Here is a 12,749-nt window from a genome sequence, read left to right as displayed (position 1 = left end):
TAAATCAATAAATAAGCAATATGATGCTTGACATCAATTTCTTTTTTTTCCAAGACAACTGAATTACCTTTGCATTTTTTATTATGTGTGCAATTTAAGTTTGCCTAATTTAGCCGGAAAGCAAAGTAATCCACTTTCTTTAAAAGAAATTCAAATTTCTTGAACTACAATAGGGATTAACCCTAACAAATCATACGTACGAGAAAATAAATACAAATCTACATTGTCGTTGTTGTGTTATTTCTCTACTATAATTTTGTGCCTCTTGGCAAACAAGCCAATCCATTAGAGATGTGATTCCTTCTAGAATAGCTCACGGAAATGAATTTCATTCCTCAGCATTATCCATAGAATTTTCCACTTGATTTGAATTCTCTGCTGAAGATGAAAACATGGCCTTTTGATGTGACCGATTTCCATGAAAGCCGCTTGTTCTGATCTTTTTGTCATTACTTGATGCTACAAGCACACATTATGTCACGCATAATAGCCTAATGGCGCAGGGCAGCAAAAACATCATCTCTGAATTACAGCTTGCAAGACCATTTTAGATTTACTTGCTTACTTACATTAGTTGATCAGTACCAGACAAGGGATGGGAGTAAGGGGAAGATAGAAAGTAGTATTTTTGCTAATAAGAAAAGGACCACCTTTTGCACGTGTACAAACTTTATGTAAACTGTGCCCAACAACAGATCCAAAGAAGAACTCCCAATTTCTTCTTTTTTTGTTATCGTAACTTCAGTCATCTGGCAAACTTTATGCTGAGAAAAAGAGAGAAAATTGGTGAGACATGGGTTTAACAAATGGCTTCAGGCCGAGCTACTCCAGGATGTGTTAAAAGCAAACAAGGGTAACTCATCAGCGAGTGTTATCACAAAACAGCGTCGGGATGTCAGGTAGGTGGGACTATTTTGCCAATCGATCGAAATTTTCTTGGGTTCTTTCTACATCATAGCTCAAAGAGTATTTACAATGCCTTCAAGCATTGTTGGCTGTATAAGCATATAATCACTTTCTGAGACTTGTGCACTGTAGGGGCATCTGTGCCATTAATCCAAGAGAGTAGACCTCAATTTAAGGCTTACAGCTCCGCCTAATAATTACGGTAAAGAGAAAAAGCACAAATATTTGCTTTGACTTGCAGCCTACATGCATTCCAACATGTCCTGAACAGACAAACTATCATACAATGCAAGAAAAACTGCACTCAGTGCATTTACGCTAGAATGACCATCATATTACTACCACACTAATTTGTTGGCACCTTTTTCAATGGCAAAATACCATGGTAATAGATAAAAAAGTAATTTACTTGGTAGCATTCTCATTCATGATATACTGTGGTATATCTGGTAAGCACTGCGCATGTGCATCTCTCGTCTTGGAAACAACAAAAAAGTCTGTCAAGTCATGTTAGAAAATAAACTGTTGCATGATCAGTGGCATTTTGTGGCATGATTCACACTCAAATTTTGCAAAATTTGAATTACCACCCTAAATACAAGATATACCACTGCATTCTCATACCTGAAAATCACATTACAATATCAAGGTGGCATCCAGACCTATGGAAAATTGTAACTATTCAGTTTAGAAACATATATAGACCTATTTAAGAATGCATACAAACTGCCAAATATGAATGTATTGTCTTTTCTCTACATATAAACATAACTATAATTACACTACTGTCTAATCAAACGGTCAAATTTGCCTGCTAACAGTTTATTGTCCATGTCTTACCTTAAAATATGCTCCTTGGTTTCTCTGTATTTTTTCCTTTGGGGTGATATAACTGTAAGCCGTTCCTGCCACAGTTATGTTTTTTTCTCTCTGTTGAATTTTAAAAACACTGCTGGGGCTTAATTCCTTGTGAGCAGTAATGTCAGATGGCATATTAACTACTGGTACGGCCCATGATCATCTCATGCAAGCCCTTCAACTTTTCACAAAATCAGCAATGTGTGGATTGCTGCTTCTTTCATAATGACTCATGCTGCCCTTTAAACCTATTTGCATTCTCATTCTGTTATGAAATGTTTTTCTTTTTAATCCACATTTCCATGTTTTGCCTTTGACTTTGGGCCAATTCATGACAGTTCAGGGTGAAAGTTAGTTAATTACACAAACAACACTCTCATGTTACTAGTATATCAAGTGCTGAGGGTATGTCGCAGCATGACTCATAATTGTGCATTATGAAACAGTCAAATGCATTGCATAATAGCACATACACTGAAGACAAAGCATATGGAATGCACAAAGATTATCATATATTGAAAACAAATTATGTGATCATGTTCTCACAGTTAAATGATAAAAATCATATCTAACAAAAAAGTATAAAAAGTAGGGGGCCTATGTTTTGAAAGATCTAGATTCATGGCCACATCTCCTGCAATAAGGCAAATAGTTTTACAAGTACTCCAGGAATTATTTGAATTTCATCAACTCACAGACACCACATGGAGAACACCGATACACCACTTGACATCAAAGCAAAATAGCGAAATAATCAATATTATTGATTTCATTTTTTATCCTTTCAATGGAATATGCATATGTGACCGTGCACCTCAAAACGAACATAAAGTCGCACACACTGATTTTGCGTGAGGACTGAAAATAAGTAAAATGGGTCAACCTAGCCAAACTTGACTTTTTCATATTTTCTGAAAGAGCTGGTCTTCTTTTACATTATGCTAAAATTTGGTATCATAAAACGGGCAGGAAAGTGTGTTTTTTAGCAGTTTATCTCGAACATTTTTGGTAGAATAGTGTGATTAGGTGTGTCTTTAGAATCCCTTTTTCATTTCTGAAAAACCTTGTCCACACTCTTCACTTTCAACTCTAATAACTTTTGAAAGGATAGGGCTACTGCTTTGAAAGTTGGCATTAATTATGGACAGAATGTGTTAATGAGGCATGCTTAATTACAATTTAATCTGATAATCCCGTCATTGTTGTTACTCTGGTGGTTTACTTCCTGTCTTTTGTCCCATTCATTGCACAGCCAGTACGGCTTGGTAAAGATTAAGTGCTTGAATAGACACTGTACTTCAGAGCCTCTTTTCTCACTTCACACTTTTCCTGAGTTTGTGCTTTCTTTCCAATATTTAGGTATGTTAGGAGAGTCCATTTGATTTGAGTTATACATCATTTTAAAGCTTAAAGTCTGCTCTTTCAGAATATGGTCATAACTAAAAATTCATGTCTGGCGACTTTTTGTTTGTTTTGAGATGCAGTGTCACATATACTCTTGATCTTGGACCCATTTTCCAGACAGAATCTAGAGAGTATGATCTGCAATCACTTTAATTTTGCCTCTCCAATCTCTTTCACCACCCATCAGCCCAAATTGTTCCCAAGCCACCCTTTGGGCAAATTCTAAACAAACTCGTTTGGAATGCCCCACCTTGTACCTCAAGCCTGAGCTGATTGAGAATGACTGCGGTAACCAGCCATGCATGCTCTGCCCACAGAGATTTAACTCATCAAGATTTAAAAGCGGTAACGGGGAGGCAAAGGTAGTTAGACAAATTACGCACATTAGTGGTAAAGACAGTCAAACTTGTATGAAATAATTGAGATGGTGGAAAGACTTGTGGCTAAAAGAGAAGTTTCACCAAACATTAAAGGACAAGTTCACCTTCATAAACATAAGGATTGAGAAAATGTAGCAATATTAGTAGAACACATCATTGAAAGTTTGAGGAAAATCAGACAATCCGTTCAAAAGTTATGAATTTTTGAAGTTTTTGTGCAGTACCCGCTGAATGAGAAGACTACTGCAGTGTATGAATAACTTAGATGTCACATGCGTACAACAATATAAGGAAAATATAAAGAGAATTTCACAAAATTCCATCTTTTGAAAAAAGTACACATTCCCCTGACTCGTTACCGACAAATGTTATGGGTAATATTATTCCCCCTGTATTTAGAAAGAGGCAAGTCAAGTGCTCTTTTATTATGCGAAAAAAGTGAAAATATGTTGAATTTTCTTTTACATTTACTTTATACTGTTGTACGCATATGACTCACAAGCTGTAGTAGTCTCCTCATCCAGCGGTTCCAACACAAAAATTTAAAAAATTCATAACTTTCGCATCGATTGTCCAATTTTCCTCAAACTTTCGCTGATGTGTTCTACTAATATTGTTGCATTTTCTCAATCCTTATGTTTATGAAGGTGAACTTGTCCTTTAAGTGTGGATTCAATAAATGCCAAAAGATCAGTGAAACGGTAGGTAAAATATTGAGGAAAATACTTTCATTAGGGTTTTTTATATCGTTTTTTTTTTGTGTGTGTGCATGTGTGTGTGTATTCCATGCACTGTTTTCTTTTTCTTTTTTTTTACGAAGGAAACCCTGAAAAAATATGTGATTTTTTTTTTAAGTTCACAAATCTTCATTTGTTATCTCTAACTTAAAAAAAAGAAGAAGTATATCTATGCATTCTCACAGTCTGTGAATTCAATTTGTTGGGGCAAGTTTTATTCACCATGCCATGTGGAGGTTGTCTTGCATTCCTCTTTCCACATCACACCATCCATAAGATTCATAATGACATGAATGCCTCATGAATGTCACATCTAAACAAATTACCACAAAGCTTCCCTTTTGCATGCATTTATAATTATAACACTTGGTAATAATAGTAGCAAGTTGTAACTCCCCCTTGTAAAGGCCTACCCCTTGCAGACCCACGATAGACAGAGTGTACAAAGAGATCACTATAATAATGACAATGATACAGCTGATGCATGGAAAATTATAACATTAATTAAATATATTATAACATAAGCAGAAGGAAAGATTTCAGCTGAGAAGACATATCAGTCTTTTCAGTCACATGACCGTGGGATGCTAATGTATCTGTCTCCATAAAAACGCTCTTGGCTTTTTAAGTATAAGGAGATGTGTAGACAATAGTACCATTCACACTGATGCTAATATATGGGATCCAAATCTTGAGATCTACATCACAATCCATACAGTAAGATTTTTGCCGGTGTGGACATAAAAATCTCACTAAATAGCGTGATCAACATGATCCAACTCCTAAGAAATCTTGTAATTATTTCAGAATCACATTGATCATTTGAGAAATAGCGCAATAATTCAAACTGTGACAAATGTCTAAATGCTGGAGCAAATAATCTTGAGACTGTTATCCCATAATTCAAAATACACATCACAACAGCATACCAACAAAAGTGCAAGAGTCATCATTTCAGACATGTGTAGTTTGATAGACAAATTATCACAATCCACAATCTGCAGGATATTTCTGTCCAAGTGAATGGGTGCAAAAAATCTCAGTACTTTGATCGTGCTCAACATCCCGCTATTTTTGTCTGTGTGAATGGCACTTGGAGTAGATGCTGTGGTGCAGTCTCCCTGCGAGCTAGAGGTGATTGGAGGTAACCAGCTTTGATGAGGCGATTCCCTGAGCCCGAAAAGGGTGAATAACATGATCGATTGCAATCATGAGAGAAAGGGGGCCTGACCTAGATTACTAGAGACCTTCACTGGGTACCAGCCGACCATTTCTGTTCCCTCGATTTGTGGACATGAGAGAAAATCTAATCATGACTCTCCCCCGGCTTATTGTGAGAAATGTGAAACCCTCATCTGGAACAATACAGCATAGTGTGCATCTGACAATCAAGTCTTGATCGTGTAACTGATCGGTGGCCTTTTGACATCAAATATACTTTCCATCAAGTTTATACTTGCTCTTCCTGAGCCAAAAAGAGCTCGTTGACTAAAGTGCAGGTGAATATTTCCTTTAGAAACAAAAGGCACAAAACAAGAATGGTTGCTGCCTCCCACTTTTTTTTTTTCTGAATATGTGAGATTGTGCTTTAAATCTAAGCACAGATACCAACATTATCATGCACTTACCTCTCAATGCTCTTTTCATTGCCAAGCAAATATTAATATTGAACTGTTCCTGTTTGTGCAGGTTGTGTATTTGTTTGCAAATGTTATGCTATTCCTGTGCCAATATGAGCTCCTCAACAAAAATGCAGGTGATAACTTGTTTTGTTTCATTAAAAAAATGGGGCACAATAAAAGAACAGTTGCGGCATTCCACTTTTTTCAGAGCATGTTTGATTACATAACTAAATCTGAGCACAAATATTATTATTATTGGGCAGTTATCATTATAACCAGGTAATTGCTCTTCTCTTTCCCACAGAAAAATCAATATTAAACTGTTCCTGTTTGTAGTGGAAGTGCGACTGTTCGCAAATGTTACGACACTCTACACACATTTGTTTGCTTTTCTCTTCTACTAGAAATAGCTCAACTGAAGTGTGGCTTCTTGCCAGCCACGTAATTCCCATCAATATTGGAAAAAAAAAAATTGGGGGGTAAGGGAGAGAAAGGAAACTCGAAACTACTTTCGATCAAGGTGAACACGAATTGCAGGAAAATTTTGCTACATTTCATGCACGCCATTCTGGCTCTGGAATGTATTCATTATTACTGCCACATGCCCATTCTTGTGAAGTGTGGCATACACTGTCACTCAGAAAATGGGGCGTAAGTAATCGTCTAATCAATGCAATATCTTTTGACTACGCAGTCTACCGCAGTCCACCTACAAGCTACAATACATCACACAATTCAACACATGCATCTAATCATTGGCTTATATTCATGGTTTCAAATAATATTACTATTCTTCATAATAAAAAGCTTTCTTTCCATTTTTCTTTTCTTTTAGTGGGGGAGTGGGAGAGGGTTCTTAAAGAACTGTATTTTCTACATAATGATCTTGTAATTTTAATATCTTGCCTTTTTTCACTTTAATGACATTTCTAGCATTTTCTTTTCCTATCAAAGTTGTTGTCACAAAAGAATGCAATAAATGTGTGATTCACTTCCACCACAGTCCCCTCCCCAACCCCCCCCCCCCCACCCACCAAGAAAAAGCCTGTCAGCTTCAAACCAATTCACTACCAAGCCATAGGAAATAGTGAAGCAGAGACAGTTAATATATCTACGACCTTAGTACAAAGACAAAGTTGTTTTGTTGTTGTTGGTGTTTTTTATTTTTTGGTACACAGGAAACACATTTCCCACAATTTAAACTTTTGACTGCATGAATCATGGCAAAGGTGTAACTGTAAGGCACTTGCTTCTGGGTCCTTGTAAAACAACAACTGCACCATAGTTGTTCTGAATATATTCAATACTTTAGAGCATTTAAATACTGAAATGATGGAAGGAAATTGAGTGTGGCATTTGGAAGCAAGCTTTCCTCTCGGATACTGCATCAAATCATTGAGATTCAAAAGTTCTGTCCTGCACTGATGACGCAATTCCCTCTTCGCCTAAACTTGTCATAGCATTTTCCCTCATGAATCAAACTTGTGTTAACCATTAAGTAGAAGGCCAATGTTTCCTATAATTCCTTTCCAAATTGATGGGAAACCCCATAGTGCAGCACTCATTATTGGTGAGCACAGACAATCTTTAAACTCTGACTCCTAGAATTACTCCTGGGTAGTTTTGCAGGACACTACTAAATCCATCAAACTCTTTAAATCAAAATCACACTAGTATGAAAAATACAGTCAATCATGGCATGCTGCACCAAACTTTGTTTTTCTGTAGCTGCAAAATACAAGAATCTCCTAGTAGGGTTCTGTTTCATGTTTCACTCTATCTGAAATATGGACAAAAATCTGAACATTCTCGCAATTCTATCAAATTCTGCACTTATCATCATATTCATGAGAAACCCTTATAAAACACTCAGTAATCTTTCTAAAAGAACACAAACACAAAGTCAAATTCCTATCCACACTGAAAAGAACTCAAGCATACTGATGCCTATGAATAAAAGAAAGATTTGAACCATGTATATTGCCATGGCTTTGTTAAAAGCAAGAAAAAAAAATATTTATCTGATTAGAGCCTTCTGTTATGTATCTTTACCTGGCATCACTGTATTTGTGCATTTGTTTTTCTTCTGAATAAACTGCAGAGTAACTACATGTTATCAAAGGTTATTTATTTGAATGGAAAAGGTATGGCACTGTTCTGTGCACAACAATAACACAATATGAATTCACTTCTGTAGTGGCATCTATTTGTAATCTAATGACACTACCTGATTTGTTACAGCCACTTCTGACACACATTTCTATATTTTTATGTCTCACAGATGACAGTACGATGCAGGACTCCAACTTTCTGGGTCAATACATGGAAGAATACCTGGACAAGAACCACTACACAGGTGCAACATTGGGAGTTTTAAAAGGGAGCTCTCTCGTCTATGCAGCTGGTTATGGAACAACATTAACAGGGGCTGCCATGGAGCCAACATCTTTGCTTCCTGTGTCAAGCATCTCAAAGACAATAACATCAGTTGCCATCCTCAAACTTGTACAGGAAGGGCATCTGCATCTGACTGACAAGGTATTTGGACCAGAGGGCCTGCTCTCATCCTATGTTCCCTTTCCCTCCAGTGAAAGTGCTGACTACAGGCTGAGAAAGATCACTGTGGAACAGCTGCTCCATCATACGGCAGGATGGAGTCAACAGAAACCTCCAGTGTACGATCCCTTGATGAATGAGGTCTACCTATCGAGGGGGCATAACGTGCTCAACATCAGCCGTGAGATGGGGCTGTCGGCCAAACCCACACCAAAGGATGTTATCCAGTTCATGATGGGGAGGAGACTTGATCATGCTCCTGGCACAACCTATGAATATTCAAATTTTGGGTATTGCATCTTGGGACAGATCATAGCAGAGGTCTCCTGGATGAACTACGAGGAGTTTGTGAAGGAGAATATCCTGGAGCCCTTGGGTATGTGGCAGACGGAGCTTAAACAGCTGGAGCCTGGTCCTCTGGAAGGTGGCTACAGTTTATCATTCCATGATGGAGACATACCATTAATGCAACACATTCAAACCACTGCACCTTCCTTAGATCTGGTTGGTCCTGCACTAGGGTGGCACTCCACTGTCTATGATATCATGCGATTTGTGTCTGGCATACATGACAAGAAGTTTTTATCAGAGCAAACCCTTCAGCTACTGCAAGTGCCGCCATCATCACCTATGTTTGAGCATCAGGAAACCTGGCCAGGTCTTGGTGTCAGGGTAGCCAACACAGGGGCATGGTGGCAGGTTGCTGATCCCCATGACAATGAGATTGTCCTCTATCATCACCCTGTGGTTGGACGACCTCAAGCAACAACACCTTACAGACAGGAAGATTCCCTGGGGTGGGTTCTTATCATGTCCTCAAACAACAGGAAGAACCTCAGGACCACATTCGATGAGGTCTTCTCCACCATCAACTGGCCATCAAGAAACATGTTCCTGGATGACTGTGGCTTGTCCCAGCAGGATGTTGCAAATGATGCAAGTGCAGTCTTGATGAATGCCCAAATTCCTGAGGATCGCTTCTCGGCATATGTCAATGCTCTATCCAGAGGCAGCTTCTATCCCAAGTGGATCAATACATATGATTATCTCTCAGAAACATTCATCAGCATCATTTCAACGCATCAAGCCAATAGCAGGCACCCAGAAATCCAGTTTGGTCTCCTCAGCTCAGAGCTCAGAGTAAAAGTTGCAGCATACGACCATCAGGGAATGCAACTCTCATTTGTACACAGCTTCAGCAGCCATAGACGACATGGTCACATCTTGCAGGCGGCAATTTTCACTTCCACACACAGAACGCTTTCTTCAGGGATCCACAAATCCCTGGAGCACTATCTCCATGTGGCAGAAAAACATCGGGAGCAAGGGTACACACCCATCGTCCAAAGTGTTACCTCCAGGCATGGGAAAAAAGCTGTAAGCTTTGTCTTTGAAAAACTCGCTACAACCAATTGGAACTCGTACACGAATCTAACTGTTCATCAACTTGATGGAGTAGTACGGTCAAATGCTCTCCTGGACAGAACATTGCACTATTTACAATGCTACTTCCATGAAGGAGAGCTTCTGTTTTCAGCAATATTTATTGATGAAGGACTTCATACCTGGCATTTCCAGGCAACATTGAGTGAATCAGACTTTTTAAATGCTGCAGAGACTTACAGAAGACTTGGATATTACCCACAGATTATAACTGGTTATGAAATGAACTATGAACTAAATTATGCTGTACTGTGGGTCAAACAGTAATTCAATTTCATTTTGCAATGTATGCTAGATATGCCCTTACACCAATTGGCTTATCAATTGACTGTGTGTACCCATGATCAAATAGTAGGATAATAGTTATATGGTCTCTTTTGGCAATATAGCAGTCCACTCTGTATTTCAAATGCTGGTGATAACAATAGAAGAAATACACCTTCTAATTTCATAAGCCAAGAAACAATATCTTGATAAATCAATATATAAAAGAGCAAATGCAAAGGTTAGAAGACATGTTCTATCAAGAAATACAATTACTTTGTATGTTCAGAATAAAATAGTCTGGAGCCTGGGACAGTTATCCTTTCCTTATTATGATACCCCCATGAAGAAATGATTCCCAATGCAATAATGTGTGTTTTCCTCACAACTGAACAGATATATGCTCCACAGGATTATAATTACTATCGTAAGTTTTGAATTTATTAAAAAATTCATTCCACGTGGTTAATTTTCACTGAGTCAATGTAATAAATACATCTTCTATCAGGAAACTCGCTGACCAGACAAGATAGACCTCCAAGTATGATATATGGTGAAAAATAGGTTTGCAAGCCACAAAAGCATTCATCTAAACTGATTTCTACTTATAATGTATGAATGAATAATACAAATTGAAAGGCTTACCCTTCATTCTACTTTTTTTTTTCGAAATAAAGACATCACATAACCTGTGCTGAATAAAAAGTTAATGATGTATAATGAAAATAAAGAGCTCAAACAGTTTTCTGAATAACAGCATTTCACTCATAAAACATTGTTGACAGTAAATTGTCACCACTTTGAATATTCATGGACATATCTTTTTCATCTGTCACCTCCCAGATATAATAATAACTTCTTCATATATTTTAAACATATCGTACCTGGTTCTCTATGGGTAAAATATCAAAATTGCAAGACCCTTGTCGAGTCATTTCTTGTTTTGATGCTGGAGGCCAAAAAATTTCTTTGTAGATGAGATTTGATGATATACGCAAGATACCAACTTATTCAACACAATTTTTGGCAGATATCCCCCCCCCCCTCCCCCTCCTTTCGGTGAAAAGTACTTTTTCTTTTTCTTTTTTGCTGGGGTGAACTAGAGTGTATCTTTCAAATGAACTTGAACTGAAGTACAGCCCAGTAGAATTTAGTGATGTAAAAAAAAATATATACATATTAATATATATCTTGCCAAATGGCATAGGAAATGCCATGATAAAGGCTTGCACTAACAGAGTTATATTCACTATTGTCCTACTTGATTGGCCAGACTACATTCTCAGACATTCAACTATCGGAGGGTTATAACATGTAGAATTGCAAGTGTAAGTTATTTCATTATGTCTGTGAGATATGAGTATTTATTATGAATTATGTATTATGTGTTTGTAAGCAATGGCACATTTTTGTGTGGCTTATAAATTTTATCATTGTACTGTATTATGATGTATATTTTTTGTATATATGCAAATTAATTTATGCAGTTCTGTTTCCTGATGTGAGACAAGTCGGGTAAAATTGTGTATTATTTGATGGTATCACCCATTTTTAAACTTCACGAGTTTGAGTTTGGTGCTGCTTTCATGTCATTTCATTAATTTCGATGAAATAAAAGGTGAGATTACAGGAATTGTTTTTACTCTGCATTCATGCCATGAAGACAACTTCACATTCAAAAAGCAAAATGGTAGTACAGTTTGCATTGTTATCCCCATCTGTGCAAAACGCTTTCGTCATAAAGCAATTCTCTCTTCACATCATCATTTTCATAAGATATGTATCAATTCCTGCAATTGTTCAATCCAGTCATTGTGACATGATATGTCCTGTGAAATTATGCTTGGTTTGCCCTACTTCTTAATTTCATTCAATATTCCAATGACTAAACTATTGATTTGCATAGTATACTTCTCTACATAATCTCGTAAATTCTGAGAACAATTCTAACAGCAAGTCATTTTGTTGCAGGGTAAAATCAACTCCTAAATTTTAATCTCTGATAACTGCAGGATCATCTGATATGCGGTACTATCTCATCTTGCCTACCTTCAAAATGTCTGAACCATATTTTGGTGCTTTTATGATCATTTTGATTTTGTTGCAGCAAATCATACACTGAAGTGAGAGACTTGTTACTATTCAAGGTAAATTAGCATTAATAAAATCTTCATTAAAGTGCACCTACGATTTATTTCTAATTGACATTAATATCTAGATATATATGGTCACAAATTTAGGACCTTTGCATTAAGCACTGTAAACAATACAACACAGGTGATGACACAAATCACAACTAAAATTGCCAAGCAAGACATTTGAAGAGGGACAATTTGGCATTTCTGTGTAGATTTGAATAGACAGTACACAGGAAACAAACACAGGAAGGGAGATGTGAGTAATACACTGGCGGCCAGGTAACATGAGATTGACCTGTGCAACAGCAACAACAAACATAAAAAGCATAAAAATCTGTGTAAACAGAGCTTTCCTCACTGATCTCGAGTCAAAAATCAGAAGAAATACAGCAAGTAGAGAAGTTCCACAAATGTGATCTGTTCCCCCACAAGATGTATCCA

The 12,749-nt window shown here is 37.2% G+C and overlaps 1 protein-coding gene across 1 annotated transcript; it reads left to right on the top strand.

The window, feature by feature from the left end:
• Positions 1-8,229: 8,229 nt before the first annotated feature.
• On the top strand, positions 8,230-11,144 carry LOC139744641 (uncharacterized). The gene has a single exon (XM_071655071.1). It carries the CDS (start codon positions 8,230-8,232, stop codon positions 10,171-10,173), a length of 1,944 nt encoding a protein of 647 aa, XP_071511172.1. The 3' UTR covers positions 10,174-11,144.
• Positions 11,145-12,749: the final 1,605 nt, after the last annotated feature.

Source organism: Diadema antillarum, unplaced genomic scaffold (assembly GCF_040938485.1).
Source record: "Diadema antillarum isolate AM-2024a unplaced genomic scaffold, OU_Dant_1.0 seq00001199_RagTag, whole genome shotgun sequence".
Classification (NCBI taxonomy): domain Eukaryota; kingdom Metazoa; phylum Echinodermata; class Echinoidea; order Diadematoida; family Diadematidae; genus Diadema; species Diadema antillarum.
The sequence above is the reverse complement of the archived record's forward strand: the minus strand, read 5'-3'. Positions and strand labels throughout refer to the sequence as shown.

Bases quoted from the DNA above. Each gene is read 5' to 3' on its own strand.
- LOC139744641 (XM_071655071.1), top strand. From the start codon at position 8,230: ATGGAAGAATACCTGGACAAGAACCACTACACAGGTGCAACATTGGGA.